The 19,424-nt window shown below is 16.5% G+C and overlaps 1 protein-coding gene and 1 long non-coding RNA gene across 2 annotated transcripts; one reads left to right on the top strand and one right to left on the bottom strand.

Moving 5' to 3' along the window:
* On the top strand, window positions 1-13,164 carry LOC135129342 (uncharacterized). Its single transcript, XM_064056488.1, has 28 exons — window positions 1-23; window positions 533-586; window positions 641-751; window positions 804-843; window positions 906-956; window positions 2,036-2,107; window positions 4,024-4,064; window positions 4,166-4,220; window positions 4,269-4,295; window positions 4,480-4,541; window positions 5,176-5,266; window positions 6,132-6,233; window positions 7,027-7,100; window positions 7,192-7,254; window positions 7,759-7,813; window positions 8,154-8,233; window positions 8,340-8,489; window positions 8,589-8,704; window positions 8,839-8,921; window positions 9,012-9,074; window positions 9,126-9,160; window positions 10,593-10,705; window positions 11,006-11,119; window positions 12,286-12,343; window positions 12,556-12,631; window positions 12,789-12,864; window positions 12,920-12,995; window positions 13,052-13,164. Exons 2-28 carry the CDS (start codon window positions 554-556, stop codon window positions 13,112-13,114), a joined length of 1,980 nt encoding a protein of 659 aa, XP_063912558.1. The 5' UTR covers window positions 1-23; window positions 533-553; the 3' UTR covers window positions 13,115-13,164.
* A 755-nt stretch (window positions 13,165-13,919) lies between these two features.
* LOC135129337 (uncharacterized) lies at window positions 13,920-19,140 on the bottom strand. The gene is made up of 3 exons (XR_010280557.1): window positions 19,089-19,140; window positions 17,789-17,877; window positions 13,920-13,975 (listed from the first exon to the last, which is right to left on the bottom strand). It is a non-coding gene; the product is annotated as an uncharacterized LOC135129337 (long non-coding RNA).
* Window positions 19,141-19,424: the final 284 nt, after the last annotated feature.

Consider the following 19,424-nt stretch of genomic DNA (forward strand, 5'->3'; position numbering starts at 1 on the left):
AACAAATCTAAGTTGTAAATCGGGTATGAAATTACTTAATAACTTTTAAACATTGTCATTTATATTTTTACATACTAAAAATGAGTACGAGTACGTTAAACTCACTAAAAGTTAGAACATTAATTTAAATATTTCTAAACCTACTTTTAAATAATACTTGAATATATAGTAAATAAACGATTTCGATTAAAGTTTTTTTTGTAGTAATTTCCTTTAAATAACTCAATTTGACCTCCGCATTTTTTAATGATATGAAAAAAAAAATTACGACAAAAAGAAAGGAATATTACAGACTAATGATAAAAATTTTAAATATTAGCATAAAAGAACATCATTTTATAATTTTAAATTGTTAAACACTTTTTCTGTTAAAGCAATATGAAAAGCAGGGCCCAATCACGTGGAGAATAGATCATTATATCGGTTTTTGTTATTAAAAATTTCAAACGTTGAAAGAGTTTTTTTTATAAGACAACTTTTATATATTAATTATGACCCCTTTAAAAGCTTAAAAAAAAATTATATTTATTAGCCTTTTCGTTAATTGTTAAAAATGACGTACTCTTTAAGTCCTGGTAATCTTGAGGTATTCTTTATAGATAAATTTTATTTTCATATTTAAATATTACTTGTGTATAAGAGATTCATATCGAAAACCAATCTCACTGACGATTACTTTTTTGATAAAGTAATTGGAAGCGGCGGTTATAGTATTGTTCGTTTGGGTTTTGATAAGAGAACGGGTGAGAAGGTAAATTAATAATTTCATTCAATTATAGAAAAAAAACTGACTTTGATTTTAGGTGGCTTTGAAAATGATCTTTAAAGAAAAGGCATATTATGGTTTATTCAGCCGTATACAATTTGAATATTATTATAATATATAATAATTTAATTGTGGTTAGGTATGAATCTTTTTTCTGAAGTTCAACTTCTTCGTGCTCTGGGTAATCATGGTAACTTTTTTTCAAAAAATTTATCTAAAAAATTTTAAAAAGACATTATAACGTTTATATTTAGAATTAATTATAAAATGTTTCTTTATATATTATTATTAAATATATTGAATTATAATTATAATAATTTTTTTATTAAATTTATACAAATTATACAGTTGTGATTAACAATTTTGATAATTTATAAATATTAAAAAAATATTATTATTCTCTTTTGTTAACACAAACACTTTCAAAAATTATTATTTTTCAAAAAAAAAGTTAGTTTCTTTTCAAGTACGATAGAAATGTAATTTTAATTTTATAATATATTATAAAAATTAAGAAAAAAATATTATTTATACAATTCCTTGGTAAACAAATTCTTTTTTATAAATGTTTTGAATTTATAAAAGTAAATTTATATAATATCTTATACTACCTTTGTTTAATAAATTATTAGTTAATATAAATTTCTCCTAATTTTAAAAGGCGTTGTAATTATTATAACTTAATTGTTATAAATTGAAATTTTATTTTTTTTTAATTTTACTATTATAAAAGTTTTGTTATAATAATAAATAATCTAATTTCCTTATATTAAATTTTTTATTAAATTTTAAGTATACTATAAATATTTATTAAGATTAATTAAAACTTCATACTTAAGTTTCACTAAAGTTTTAGTTTTTCTCTATTTGTATTTAAGTATATATCTTAAGTTACTGGGAATTATATATAAATTTTTTATTTTCACTAAGTTTTTTAATTTTTTTTAATATTAAATAATTTCTCAATTTAATTTATAAATTTTTTTATCCACTACACTTATTGATTTTTTTTTAAATTTTATTTTCCAATAATAATTTTTCCATAATTATTAATTATATTTATATATTTAAAAAAGATTTATAATATTAAATTTATTAAGTTTATTTTTATTGAGAAAAATTATATAATATATTTATTAAGTAAATTTATTAAAAAAATCAATAATTCCTCATTTATTAAAAAATTAACGTTGAAACAAAATTTATTAAAGTTTTATCTATATATTTTTTATAATAAAAAAAATTATTTTTATTATAATAAATTTATAGAAAATATTAATCGCGCTTACGGACTTTACGATTTCAAGGAATATTACGTCATTGTTATGGAGTATGTAAAAGGTTGGATTTATATTATAAATAAATAAAACTTCTCATTGGTGGATAGATAGTCATTTTTTTTACTGAATTCTTAATTGGAATTGAATTATTTATAGTGTTGCATTTTTTATGAAATACAATAAAAACTGATTTTTTTTACTTATAAAAGTAAAAATTTTAATGAAAAAAATTATTTCATTGTTTCTCGTTGATTATTTATAGTATTGTTTTTTTATGAGGAAAAATTTAGTTCATTAAAAAGTAAAAAATCCAAAAAAAAATAAATCATAATTTTTTTTGTATTTACTTTTCAAATTGAATGATATTTATTGGTTATTTATAGTGTTGTATTTTTAATGAAAAATAAAAAAAAATATTACTATCAAAAAGAGTAAAATTATGCAAAAAATAAATTTCACATTATGTTTTTTGGAAATATTTATAAAACGATTAATATTAAATTATTTATAGTGTTGGTCTTTTAATGAGAAACGATAAAAAAAATTGATTTAATTATAAAAGTAAAATTTGCTAAAAAAAAAACTATTGTTTTTTAGTAAATTTTATATCATTTAAATTATTTTTTACTATAATGTTGCGTTATTAATGAGGAGCTCTAAAAAATTGTTTTATTATAAAAAGAGAATTATTTTTTTTTGTTAAGTATTTCCCTACATATATATTGTTATAGTATTGCATTTTTTAGGAAACAATAAAAAAAATTTATAGTTATAAAAGCGAAAATTTTCTATAGAAAAATTTTCATTATTTTTTTTGTAACTACTTTTAATTGGTCTTTTTAATAAATTTTTATATTGTTGCATTTTTTATGCAAAACAATTAAAAAAAATTATTTAGTTATAAAAGTAAAATCTGCTAAAAAATTAATTTAACATTTTTTGGTAAACATATAGTTAAATGAAAAAATCTTATTAATTATTTAGAGTGTTGCATTATTATGAGAAATTAAAAACAGGTTTTTTTATAAGTATAAAAGTTAAATTTGCTAAAATAATTAACTTATTATTTTTTTGGTAGTCACTTTTTTATAGCGTTGCATTTTTTCTGAGAAACAATAAAAAATTTTAATTATAAAAGTATATAATAATATTAATTGATTATTTTTTTATGTAAATACTTTTCTAACCAATTTTTTATATAATATTTATAGTGTAGTTTTTTTTATAAAATAATAATAAAAAATTTATAATTATAAAAGTAAAAATTTACCTAAAAATTTAATTTATTATTTTTAATGTAAAACTTGTATCAAAATTTTTTTATTAATGATTTTGTGTTGCCTTTTTTTAAAAAAGCCAATTTAATATATTATAAAAGTTTTTATAAATCAAATTAAATAATTATAAAACCGCAGCACGTGATACTTTTTGGTTGCTAATAAGCTTAACTGCATTTGGGGGCGCCAAGGAACCGATTATTTTTTTACTATTTGTATACTTTTTAGTTAAACTATATTTAAAAATAATCTTTAAAAATTTCAAGGAAAACCGGAAAAATAATATAAACTTTTAAAGAAAATAGTAGAATTAAAATAATTTATATATTAAAAAAAATAATTAAGAATATAATGATTAAATATACATTTTTTTAAAGTTTTTAGTAATATAAATAATGTAATTCTGAAACGATACAAAATTTTAATTTTTTTTTATAAGAAAATTTAAATTTAACGTAAAATTTTATTGAATTTGAAAATATTTATAAATTTATTATTGTGGAGTTTTTAGTTAACCTCTTTTATATTATAAAAAAACTTACTAATGAATTGTTATTATTTAGCTTTTAGTTAAACAGTTTATAGTTAAATTTTTATATATATTAATAATTTTATTATTTAGTTTTAGTAAAACTTTTTATATATTTAAAAAACTTTTAATAGTTTATTAAAATATCGCATTGATATTTATTTAAAAAAGATGGTGAATTGCTTGGAATATTATTAAAGCACTTTGAAAATGTACTTTTTATACGTATATTATATTTTATATAGTTTTCTTTCTTTTTACTTTATTATATATTTAGAATCTTTTTTTTTTTACTATTGCATAACTTTTTCAGGGAGGGATCTACTCCGAAGCAGAAATTGCTATTGTTATGTATCAAGTTATAAAAGGTTTACTAAGAAAATATAATAAAAACTTTTATTAATATCATTTATTAGCGATTGCGCATTGCCACAAGAAAAACGGTCAGTTTAATTTTTTTTTTTGTTATAATTATTATTTTATATATACAAACTTTTAGTATATTTTACTAATACTATTCCTAATAATTAATATTGAACACAAAATATTTATACGTCTTCGTGTTCCTTTATTTATATATTTTATTATATAAAAACTTTAATATTAATAAATTATTATTATTAAAAGTTATTCATCGCGATATAAAACCTGATAATATTTTAGTTAACGATGATGCTCGAATGGGAGAAGTTAGTTTCTATATAAATTTATGACTTTATCTTATTATAAATTTACTTTTGCTGCTATTTTTATTATTAATATTTTATTACATATAAATATATTTTTACTACTATTATTATTATTATATATTTATTGTATTATAGAAATTTATTTATTAATATATTATATATAAATTTATTTCTGCTACTATTATCATTATTATTATTTATTTATTATATTATATAGAGATTTATCATATTTGTTATTAATATATTATATTCTATCTGCTACTAATATTATTATTGTATATTTTTTACTATATTATATAGAAATTTACTACAATTATTGTTATTGTATATAAATTTTTAACTGCTACTACTATTATTATATATAAATTATATTATATAGAAATTTATTACAATTATTATTAATTATAATTTACTTTTGCTACTATTATTATATATTTATGACAGAAATATATATAAATTTTTAAAACATATCATTATTTTATTGCTAACATTATTAATATTAAATTTTATTACAACTCTTATTATGTTATGAATTTATTATATTTAGAAATTTACTACTATCACTATTATTAGTAGTATATAAATATATTATAATATTTTAATAATTATAAAACAAACTTTTTACACCAATCAGCCGGGTGCTTTAAAAACTAATCCAATCAAATTATGCGATTTTGGGATGGCTGCCATTCTTACAGAAAATGGCACACTTGCAGAAACCTGCGGTATTAATATTAATATTATTATTATTATTATTATTATTATTATTATTATTATTATTATTAAAGAAAACTATGTTAATATTTTTTATAAAAAATTATAGAAATATGAAACTTCTATTTATTTATTATTATTATTATTAAAAATCCCTTTTTTTTTAATGTTTTTCATATATATATATATTTTATTATTATTATAGTTATAATTATTTACTATATTAAAAAAAATTCTTAATAGTATTATACTTTTACATATTTTTTTATTATATTTTAGAAAAAACTTTTTATTTTAATTTTATTTGAATTGTACATTAATTTTATTATATTCATTATGATTATTTTTTTTGATATATTTATTACCATTATATGGATACATGATTACTGTTGTTTATACTTATTATATATATTTTTATATTATTTATTAAACTTTATATAATTTTTTATATTATTTATTAAACTTTATATAATTTTTTATATTATTCTTTTTCATGTATTTTTATAGTTATTAAAAATTATTTAATTCATTATTTTCTAATTAGTGCCTTAATATTATTTATTTTTTATTAATAATATTGATTATACTTACAATTATTTTTCTTTTAGTATAATTTTTAATTATTATTATACTTGTCATTATTTTTTGTTTTTATTATATTTTTTCATAATTACACTTATTTTTATTATTTATTACAATTATAAAAAATAAACTCTTTTTTTTCGAAGAAATATTATTGTTATACTTAATGTTATTATTTTTTGTCATTATTATATTTTTTATTATTGTACTTATAATTTTTATTTATTATTATTATAAAAAAGAAATTTAATTATTTCTTTAATATATTATTATTATTACTATTATTCTCTACAGGAACGCCGGAGTATATGTCTCCCGAACGCCTTCGCGGCGCGAATTATAATGAAAAGTCTGATATTTGGTCTTCAGGCGTTCTTTTGTATATTTTGATTGCTGGTTATACCAATATTTTATAATAATAATTATTATTTATATTAATTATTTTATTACATTTTTTATTATGATAATTATTTATATTTATTATTATTATTTATTTTATTTATATCTTTTATTATAATAATTATTTATATTTATAATTAATATTATTATTTTTGTGCGTTCAGCGTATTAATTATTATAATAATTTTATAACTTTATTTTTTTCCCATTATTATATCCTTTATTATATTTTCTATTAAATACTATTTTTTATAAAGTAATATAATATACCTTTTGGTTTTCTACTATATTTTGTGTTTAGCATATTAACTTTTGTAGCAAATATTTTATTATCATATAATTTTTATCCAATCCGATAATGCGGTTATTATAATCCAATTTAATTGGACAGTCGATTTTTTCTTAATTTATAATTGGCCGACATCAATATAAAAGATATTTATTATTATTTACATAGTGATTATAGTAAAATATTTTTTTATTGTAAAACTTTATTATAATTAAGGAAAATATATAAACTATTATTATTATTAAAAAAATATTTTATTTTCAACGTTTTTTTAATAATGTTCATGAAATAAAAATAATTATTCAGTTTTTCTATAAATATTATTTTTTTCCCGATGATAGTAGTTTTTATAATATTATTAAATATATAAAAATATTATTTTTTTATAGTAAACTTTTAAAAAATATTTATAAAATACAAAAATTATTTGTTTATTATTTTATCAGCCAATGAACTCGTATTTTTTTTTATTATCTTTTTATGTGTAACCAATATTTTTAGGAAGTTTTCCTTTTTTTGGTGAAAACGTGTACGCCATTCGAGAGAAAACAGAAAGCCTTCACTATCCAATAATAGTTCATCATTACTATCATTATCATTATTATTATTATTATTATTATTATTATTATTATTATTATTATTATTATTATTATTATTATTATTTAGAACGAACGCATGAAAAATATCTCTAAAGATTGCATCGCTCTTATGAACTGCATGCTCGCTAAAGTTTATGTTTTTTTATTTTTTATTATAATTATTATAAATCTTCTATACTTTTCTAATATTTATTTATACTAAACTGATATTTATGTTAACTTTTTTTTTCTTGCTAGTTTATTATTATTATAATCATAATTATACTAAACTAATATTTATGATTAATATATATTTTTTTTAATTATTTTATTTTGCTATAAATAATTTTTTTTATTACTGTTATTATTATATTTAAATTTTGTTTACTATTTTAATATTCTATTATTATCTTTTATTATAATTTCTATACCGCTAGACGTTTCTTTATATCTAACTAATATTCACCATTAGTATACAATAATTTTTATCTATTTTAATTATATAAAACTTTTACTATTATTATTATATATCCAATCGATATTTATTATAAAAACTTTTATTCTGTTTCAATATTGCACTAAACTTTTTATTTATACTAAACTAAAAATAAATATTAAAATATAATAATTTTTCTATCAATATACGAACTTTTAGAATCCTGAAGAACGACCATCTGCGCAAGAACTTCTGAACCATCCTTGGCTTACTGGTACAGAAAAGAGATTTATTTTTTTATTTAATAATTAATATAGTTATAAAAAAATTATAAAATTTTTTATAAATCTCATATAAATATAATAAAAGTAATAATTTTTTAAACTGGTGCACTTCAGGTACTATAAATACATATATATATATATATATGTTTTAAAAATTTTAATAATTTATTATATAAAAAAAATTAGCATAATTATTTTACTATAAATTTTAACAACAACAATAATATTATAAATTAAGTATTGATTTCTTGGAAGAAATTGCTAAAACTGCGTTGTATTATTTATAAATGCGTTTATTGGCTGCTTTTTTTTCATTATGATTGGGCGAAGGAAAAACAGCGAAAACCTGTGAAATTGAGGGGGCCGTTGCTGCTTTAAGGAAGTTCAATGCTAGAAGAAAATTAAGAATGGTACTGTTTTATTATTATTATTACTATTATTATTATTATTATTGTTATTATTATTACTATTATTATATTTATTATGTTTATTATTAATATTATTATTATTTATTAGTGCATCAATGGCGTGATTGCGCGCAATCGAATGCACTTTCTTTTAATAGCAATAAAAGCAGAAGCGTGCTTTGTTAAGTTAACCATTAATGAATCATTTACTTTCGACGATTTGAGACTTTTATATGATAATCTCACACAATATTCGGAAGTAACTATTATTATTATTATTATTATTATTATTATTATTATTATTATTATTATTATTATTATTATTATTATTATTATATTATTATTATTATTATATTAGAATGAAAAATTTGTTTCTCGCGAGAAATTTTTACAGGCCTTTGAAAAACTGGAAATTCGTGATATGCAGATTCCAAAGAAACTTTTTAAGTTGTTTGCAAATGGAAACACTCTTCAGTTATATTATTATTATTAATAATTTTGTAATTAATATATCATAATAAATTTTATATATATAAATTTTTTAATATATATTATTTAAAAAATTATTATATGTAAACTTGAATTGTTTGATATATTTATTATTACAGAATAAATATTCAAGACTTTTGCTTATCTCTCGGCTCAAAACTTCAAAACTGCGACTCTCACGAACTTTATGACTTTGCTTTTGGTTATTATTATTATTTATAAATTTTATTTTTATTTAATATTTACATTATTACAAGTATTGCTTTTTTTATTTTCTGTTAATAATATAAAGATATTTTCGATATAAATAAAAACGGAGGAATCAGTAAATATGAATTTTGCGAATGCGTTAGAGGTTAATATAATTCTTATAAGTATTGATATTATGCATATTTTATTTTTATAGGAATTCTCTCGCAAACGGATGAAGTCCCTTCGAAAGTAATATTTACTATTATTATAATAATATATTATCTGAATATTATTCGTCTTTTCTTACTATTTTATAGGCATTTTTTTATATTGCATAAAATTTATTTTCGTTACACATTTTTTTTAAAGTGTAAAGCATAATTTATATATATAATTCTTATTTATTTTAAATATAAATGGCCAAATTATATAATTTTTTTTATTAAATATAAAGTGATTATATTATTGGTGCATTTTATCTCTTACATTATTGGATCAGTTTATTTTATGAAAATAAAATTTTTGAGTAACAAAAGTTTTTCAATTATAGTTTTATATATATTTAATAACAAATTTATTTATTTTATTAATAAATCACAAGACAATTATTTATTAGTTATTTTACTTCTGCTCTTATTTTGTGGCTCATTATTTAAATTTTTTTTAGGTGATCTATTCAACGTATTATTTGTGCATTATTTTTATTTCTGGCGATGCCATTATAGCACTATTTTTTTTTTATTTTATCAAAATTGTTTATATTTAAATAAGAAAATCTTATTCGCCTTATTATTTAATATATTATTGGTGTATTTATATTTTATAATTATTTAAATATCGTATATTACTGTACTTCTGTTGGTCGTATACTTAATATTGCTTGCGAGTTTTCCTCATTATCACCTCCTTTGTGGTGGCTTATTTATTTTATAGTTCATAGGTTACTTTTTATTACTGGAATAATATTCATTTTTTAAGTGGTCCTTATGGTTATCGTTACATTTACTCTACTATTTATGCTTTTACTGGTTACCGTATAATTGTTAATTACAGCAACGCGTTATATTATTGGTTTATCTAATTATTTATAACCCAATTATATTTAAGGAAGGGTTTTTATGATATTATTACACAATATATATTTACTTATCATTATTCCAGAAATGCTTCTTTCCTATTATTATTATAATTATATAACTGTTTTTCATATTTATTAATTATTATTTACTATTTTATAATATATTTTTACTTATACTTCTTATTCAAATGCGTTAGTTCGTATAACTTGTCTCTAATAGAGCGCTATTGGTTTTTTCTATAAGAGTATTGACAAGTCAATAATTTTACTTTCATTCTATTGGCTCAATATTTAATATATTAAAGGTTATTGGCTACTTTATTATAATAAATAATTGGTTTTTTTGGGTATAAAATATTTTATGGCCTTATCATTATTATTGGCTGTTTCTTATTTTAATGACATCAATGTTCTTTTTGTTGCGTTTATTATGATTATTACACTTATATTACTATTGTAATATAATTTATATAACTTACCCTTCCTTTTTTTATTTTTTTTCTAAATTATTATTATTATTATTATTATTATTATTATTATTATTATTATTATTATTATTATTATTATTATTATTATTATTATTATTATTACTATATACTGAAGGAATGGCTTCTTACGGAGTTTGAAGAAGCAGATGTTGATAAGTCTGGCGAATTATCAAAAGATGAATTCAGAAAAGTTTGCGAAAACAATATAAAATTTAAAAAATATTTAAAGTAGACATTAAAGTTTTTATATATTATTTCTATAAAGTGGATGTTTTACTTTTTATATATTTTTTTATTTGCTAAAAGTAATAAAAATAATAATAAAATAGTAATAATAATAATAATAGTTTTAATAAAAGTTTTTTATATTTTTGCTTTACTTTCTTTAGTGCCAAATGCTTTAAAAAAAGTTAGCGAAGTTTTATATATTTAATTTTATTATTTATGCTTCATTCTACTTTTTGTATATTTTTTTAAGTGTTTATTATAGTTTTAATAAAAGTTTTAAGTACTTTTATACTTTTATAGAAACTGCGAAAAGTTTCTAAAGTTTAAAAAAGACGTTTTTGAAGAAAAAGTTGCTGAAATACGCCATTCTTATTCGGGAATGCTATTTTTAAAGAGACAAAACAATTTACTTCAGTATATATTATTATTATTATTATTATTATTATTATTATTATTATTATTATTATTATTATTATTATTATTTACTAGGATTTTGATTTAAACAGTTAACAAATATTTAAAACGTTTAAAAAAAAATAATATATTTATTATTATTTATTCATAATTTACTTTAATAAATATTTTTTTACTATTTCTTTATATTATTTATAAGAATTGTATAATCTGAGTGTTTAAATTTATTTATTATTATTATAATTTCTTTATTATTTTTACATCATTGAATAATAAATTCTTTATTTCTTAAAAAAATTAATATTATTTAACAAAAAAATAAATCACTATTATTATACTTTTAAGTATCCTCAAATAAATATTTAAAATGATTATAATAAGAATAATATTTTATTAATTATTATAATTCAGTAAAATATATTTTTATTATTAAAATAAATTATAAAATAGTTAATAGAAAATAATTCCTTATAATTATTATTTATATATTAAAATATATTAAAGGTTAAAAATATATATTGAACATATTTATTAAATATATTCAAACTTATAAGGATACTTTAAAAAAATTGTGTACTATTATTTTTTATTTTTATAACTTTTATTATTATTATTTAAATATTAAAAATATTAAAAAATATTAACAAAAATAAAAAAAAACTGAAAAACTTATAAATTATTCAAATAAAATATTTATTATAAAAATGATATTAATTATATCTTATTTCTACAACTTTTATTAGTTTTATTCATTATTATTAGAAAATATTAAAAAAAAATAAATAGGAAATTTATAGAAAGTAAATATAATAAGAAGATATAGTATATCGATAATAAATAAAAAATAATAAAATATTATCGAAAAATAAAAAAAATATAAATAATAAGAGAATATACTTCAAAAAAAAAATTTATTTATAAAAAAATTTAATAAAATAATTATTTTTTTTACAACTTTTATTAATTTTATTTTATAATATTAAAAAAAAGTAAAAAAAAAAAATAAAAAAATATATTAAAAAATATTTTGAATTCTTAAATATTTTTATAATTATCGTTATTTTTTATATGATTATATAAACTGATAAAAAATATTTAAAAAATAAAAATACGTTAGAAATTTATTTATTTATTTATTATTACTATTATTATTTATTTATAAATAGAAGAACTCTAATAAGTAAATTTACCGAAAGGAATGTTTTGTACGAACCGAAAAGTAAAGTATGAACACTTTATCTATCACAAAGCAAATTATATCTATATTGGGTCCATTTAAGTCAAAAGCGGTCCATATTATTATAAACTGCGTCTTAGTAAGTATACAAAGCCGGCAGGTTGAAGGTTATTTCGGGCCGGTTTATATACTTAGGATCAAAAAGATTATATATAATTTTGTTTACTTATTATTATTATTATTATTATATTTAAAAAAGACCATGAAGCTTTCATTGGCTTATTCCAGCCGTCAACTTCCTGTAACTAAATCTTCCCGAATACATCTGAACGATGGTAACAATAATAATAGTAATAATAACAAAATTATCAAAAGTTTATTAATAATTTCCAATCTCTAATTTAATGTAAAATGGATTTAAAATTTAAGCCTAAAAAAAAAAATACTAAAATCTCCAGAACATCCATATATTTTTCTTTCCTTTATTATTAGGGGTTTTGACGGTCACACCAAAAAAGAAACCGCTAAAGTTATTAAAAATTTCATTGGATAACCCGAATAAGTCGCGGTAAATGGCTCTGCTTATCTGGTCTCCTTTAATAATTTCTAATATAATTTGGTAGATTTAGGTTCACATTGCACCCTACTGACTCAAGAGGCCCCATTTGTTGGGAGTACGCAACCCACCAGGAAGAACAGGTCGTTTTTTTAAGAACTATTTAATGCCCAAAAAGCTTTAACTTGCTTCAAATTAGGCTTGGATTGATACATTTAAAGAAACTGGTGTGAAGTTGGATTTATTTTCCAAGCAGAATTAGTTTTATAAAAATGATGAAATAAAGATGGCAATGAGAAATGTTGGTTTATTTGCAATAATGTATATTACAGTAGAAATAAAATTTTTTATTAAGTTAAACTATTATTATTATAATAATAATAATTATTTTATTATATAAAAAATTATTTATTTTATTGTACAACTTTTTAATTCTCTTTATAATAAAATTTCCGCATGAAAACTTTATCTAGTAGATTATTGTTGTTATGAAATTTTTCCAGATTTTGATTGGTTATGAAGAGGAAGCGAAAGCAAATAGGCGTCGCTCGTTGGCATATTTACATAATAACTATTAAATTTTAATTAAAAATAATAAATATAAGTAGTTTGTAAGTTTATAAAATAATAATAAAATAAAATAAGCGTAATAATAAAATGTATAAAAATTCTACGGACTTGAATAAAAAGTAATAATAATAAATTTAGGTGGAGTTGTCTATAATAATAATAGGTATAATAAAAAAAACCTTCAATAAAAAATTATTACAAGTAAAAATGATTATAGTCAATAAATGATAAAGTAATAATAATCAACTAAATATATATTTTATTATTTAAAAATAATTATAATAATTTAAAAAATTTTCTTAATTAAAGTTAAACATAATAATAAGTAAATTAAATAAAGCTTAAATAGAAAACTATTACAAGTCAATGTAATAATCGCTAAAAATATATAAAGTAAAGTAATAAGTCATTAAACATAAAAAAAAAAAATAATCCGCTAAATATAATAAGCTTCGATAAATAAAGAGTAATAATAATAATAATAATAAGTAAAGTACTTTTTCACAAGCTCCACTTGCTGAAAAGAAAATTTTTTGTAAAAGTTAAGCGCTTCCTGCATTTGTAATAATAATAAAAATATAAACACTTTTTAAAAAATAATAATATAAATAAAATATATTATTACTAAAAAAATAAGTTAAATTTACTATTAATTAATAATAATTATCAGAAGTATTAATACATGAAAGCAATATTAAAATTTTAAACACTATTAAAAAATTTTTATAATAGTTATATTATTATTATTTAAAAAAAATCAAAAGTAAATAAATATATATATATAAAAATAATAAATTTTAAACACGATAAAAAAATATTAAAAAGTTATAATAATAATATTATAATTAAAAAAAAGTAAAAGTAAATAATATTAAGAAATTTAATATACACTCCCATTTAATAAATATTATAAAAGTTAATATTACAAATATTACTTTTGTTATAAATAATTAATAGTAAATAATTTATTAAAGGTATTATATAATTATAATTAATACACACTTTTATTTAAAACTATTTATAAAAGTAATAATTAGTAAATATCAATAAAAGTATTATATTAACAATATTATACACTATAAAAAAATATATCTTCTCATAAAATATTAATAAACATTTAAAAATAATTATTTCTATTATTAAAAAATATAAAAAAGTAAATAAAAATTAATAAAAAAAATATATATAAACACATAATATAAATGTTTTTTCTATATTACCGTTATGGAAAAATAAATAATAAAAAGTATATAATACCAATAAAAGTAATAAATATTTATAACGAATTTAGTTAAAAAATATAAAGAACTTAGGATATTTCATAAAAAATATTAAAAAAGTTATTATTCCAATAAAAATTATAAATATAACAACTTTTGTAAAAAGTAAATATTAAAAGAAATAATATTTTTCAAAAACAATAAAATAAAAATATAGAAAAATATGTTTTTTAAGAAGATTTAGGAAAAATATTAATGAAAATAATAAAGCAAAATATATAAATATATATTTTTTATAAATACTAAAACTTTTTTTATATAAATATTAATATATATAAAGCAATATAAACATTTTTTAAGTACGACAACTTTAATTATTTACTAAATAAATAAAAATTATATAGTAAAATAAATATTTCTTGGAAAAAATAAAAAATATAAATATTTTGAAATACTAACTATTTATATATACATAATATAATACTGCAGAATAAATATTTTTTATAAAAAGAAAAATTAAAAAATATAAATTTATAGGAACACTAGAACTATTTAAATATATAAATAAAGTTAATATAGCAAAATATAAATTTTCTATGATATTAATAAAAATGAAAATAATATAAACATTTTTTGGAAGTACTAAAAATTTTATTTATATTAAAAAGTAATTAAACAATAATTTAATTAAAAAATTGATTTTTATTTAAATATTAAAACTTATTTGCTTGTATAATAATTCATAATATTTTTATAAAATATGACAACCTTTTATTATTAAATGTAAATTTATTAAAAGTATTGAAAATTATTACTTTTTGCATACAATAAAATTTCTTGTTAAACAATAAAAATTATTAATTTTTTTAAAAAAATAATATAAATTTCGTATGAACTATAACTTTTACTTATTAAAGTTAAAATCAATAGAAATAATCAATAATACTTTTATTTTTATACATGATAAATTTTTTTGAAAATTTAATAATATAATTTATATATAAATATTCCACTTTTATATATTATAATAAAAGTATTATAACTTTTATAATAAATAAAAAAATTTAAATAAAATATAAATTTATATTACTTTTAATAAAATTACTAAAAGTAATATATATCATCATTACTACTTTTTATGGAAAAAACGTTCTTTCATTTTACTAATAAAAGTAAAGTTTATCTATAATTCTTAAATGCCATGCAGCAGCATGCAGCTGTAATCCGCCGCAATTACAGTCTATATTGCTCGTAATAAAATATAATTTGGTCCATAATATTAACAGCTTGTTGTCACGCAATAGTAAAATCTGCAGCAGTTACGTCTATATCGTTCCAGATAAACACGAAGCGATGCAAAAAAAACGTATCTTAATTAAGACGCAACTGATTTAATTTGTAACAAATAAAGAAAATGGCCCCGAAATAATGACAATTATAGTCTGTAAATGACCCTTAATTTGCAGCAATAAAACACTGAAAAGACTTAATGTGACTATTAAACACTTTTCTTGGTAGCTTTAATATTTAATACCAAAATTTTAAACGAATACAAATTGCTCCGTTTATATAACGTTGCAAAAAAAAAACCATATTGAATCAAATTTTTGTAAAGAATTAAACCACTTGAATTTCAGTTAACAAAAATTTCGTAAGAAAAAAGATAGACCTGATAAATGCCCATCAAAAAAAATAATAAATTTTTTCAATGAATTACTCAACATAAATTGTAAAATAATTTTTTTAACTAAAAAAGATAAAAAAAACTTTTTTACAAGTTTATAACAAAAATAAGTTTTTTTTAAAGTTTAATATAAAAAAAAGCTACAAAAAAATTGCTATCGAAACATATGAATCGTACGAAAAATAAAACAAAAATTTTATTTTTTCCAAAAAGTTAAATAAGTTTAGTCATTCGAAAGTTTTATTAATATAGAAAAATATATATTATTCGTACTTTTATAAAAGTAACAAATATAATAAAATAAAAAAATAAGTTTTATTATAAATAATTAAAAAACATTAAAATAATAATTACATTTTATTAAAACAAATAAATAAATAAAGAAAACTAAAAATTTTTTAATATTTTAAAAACTTTAAATTACTTTTTATATTTATAGAAATATAGTGAAACGCTTTTATCGAAAATTTAATTTAATATTAAAAATAAAATAAGAAAATAACGTTTTAATATAACTCAAAAATAAAATTTATACTAAAAAAATTTACTTTTATTTACGTAATAAAAAAAATTATAAAAACTTTTTGTATTCACAAAATAAAATAAATAAATACATTTTTCTTAACAGTCAATAAATAATAAAAATTTAATAATAAAATAATAGAAATTAGAAATAAGTTTTAGAATAGATAAAAAAATATTTATATTTATATAATAAAAAATAATTTAAAAAGTTATAACAAATTTTTTTTTAAAATATAATAAATATGTTTAATATATTTTAAATATAAAAATTTGATGTAATAAATATCGCTAACTTTATAGTAGATCTGAAAAGTTTATAATATTTTTATAAAATTTATTAGAAAAATTTTTTAATAGAAAAGTTAGCACAACTTTTACAGTAAATGTTAAAAGTTTACATTATACTTATAAAACTTATAATAAAAATTTTTTTTAAAAAATTGTCGTAAAACTTATATAGTAAATCTTAAAAGTTTATTTAGAATTATATTTGCTTATTATACTCAGAGAATCTAATTATTTTTTTGTTTGGATGTTTGTAATTTACAAATTTATTTAATTAACAATTACTCAGTTTAAATCTTAATTATAATATTTATAATTATCGTTATAAAAAATTAGCTATTTCCAAATTGATTTTATTTTTTTAATAAAAAAAAAAAAAGTTGATAGCATTTTTTAATTACTATTTTATAGTAACTTTAATATATTTTAATCGTTAAAGGTAAACAGATTTAATTTTTATAGATTTTTAATTAGATAAATAAATTCATTATTAATTGGTGTTTCATTCTATCCTTTCCTATTTTTGTATAAAATTTTTTCATAAAAAAACTTTGTAACCAACTTTTCTAGTAATTCTAATAATTTATAAAACTTTTATAATAATAATAATAAACTTTGTTCAATTTTTTATATATTTCATATTAAACTTTACTTGATTATCAATTTGAACATGAAGAAAAATTTCAACTAGAGAGGTATCTTTTTCGCAAAGGTTTATGATGTGTTTCAAAAGTAAAGTTCCTTTAAAGAATATATAATAATATTAATAATAAGTTAAGAAAAATATAATACCAATATATAAAAGTAAAGTAACTACAGATATATTACATAATAACAATTAATAACAAAATTTATATAAAGTAATTCAAAATAATAAAAGTTAAAAATAATAATTTTTAAAAATAATGAATTATAATTTTTTAGATAAAATTTTATAAATATCTTTTTTATTATAAAAAAAGTAAAATTTTTCTTCTATAAAAATATTATTATAAGTTAACTTGAGTTCATTTTTATTATATTAACTTGAATGAAAAAAAAATTAATTTATATTTAAAAATGGTTTCAAATAAAACTAATTTTACTAAAAAAAAAGTTGCAGTTATAATTTATTATTTAAACTTAAAAATAATTTTGATAAATTTAAGTAAAATCGACTAAAAAGAAAAATAATTAAATTACTATAAAATTTAATTATTAAAAAAAAATTATAAAAATATTTAATAGTAAATTAATATTTTTTATTTTTAAACTAAAAATTAATATTATAAAATAAAAGTTTAAAGAATTTATTTCTAATAATAGTATTAAATATAATTATAAAAAATTATATATTATTATTTTATTTTTATAATAAATTATTATAAATAGTAATGAAGTAAAATAATTTATAATTAATATGTTTCCATATTTTACGATAAATTTATTTAGCAATGAAAAAATAAATTCACTAATATATGAAATATATAAGTAGCAGCTAAATTTACTTATACAAAATTAATTATAATAAAATTTATTTATATGATTGAGAAATATAAGTTTCTAAAAATAAAGTTATTAAAAAAGTATAGATAATTTTATTAAAAAATAAAAAAAAATTCTTTATTTAGTGTAAAGTATTAACATAAACTTCTAAATTAATAAAACTGAAAATTATAAATTTATTAAAAAAACGTAAACTCATATTAAGAAGTAAACCTGAATAAAAAAAATTGTTCTAGTAATTAAATTTAATGTAAGTTATAATATATAATAAACTTTACATATTTATGATAAAGTTATTAATAAGTTAAATTAAAAGTATAAATTAGCAAGAAAAGAATACTTGAAAAATTAAAAAATGTTATTTAAAAAATATGTTAGTAGAAAAATACTAAAAAAAATTAGTAGCAGAAGGAAAAGTATAAATGTTTTGAATAAAATAATTATGTTAAAAAAATAAAATTAAGTACCGATTCCCAAACCGCGATATTTTTCCAAAACTCCCAAAGTCATTATATAAATCTACAACAAAAATATAATATTTCCTCAAAAGTAAATATAATTCTCTTTAATTTTAACTTTGTATAATATAAAGTAATATAATATAATATAAAATATAAATTTTTTAAAAAAAAAAAACAAATTTAAAAAGATTTATATTTAAATTTAATAACTCCAAACTTTTGAAAATATTAAAAAGTAAAATTGACAATTTCTTTAAAAAATTTCAAGAAAAAAATTAGAAAAAAATAAATAACTATTAGTTTATAATGATAATAATATAAACTTTTTTAGTTTTATTATCG

The sequence above is a fragment of the Zophobas morio genome, unplaced genomic scaffold (genome assembly GCF_036711695.1).
Source record: "Zophobas morio isolate AGI-343-1 ecotype UQ-CSIRO unplaced genomic scaffold, CSIRO_AGI_Zmor_V1 ptg000015l, whole genome shotgun sequence".
NCBI lineage: Eukaryota > Metazoa > Arthropoda > Insecta > Coleoptera > Tenebrionidae > Zophobas > Zophobas morio.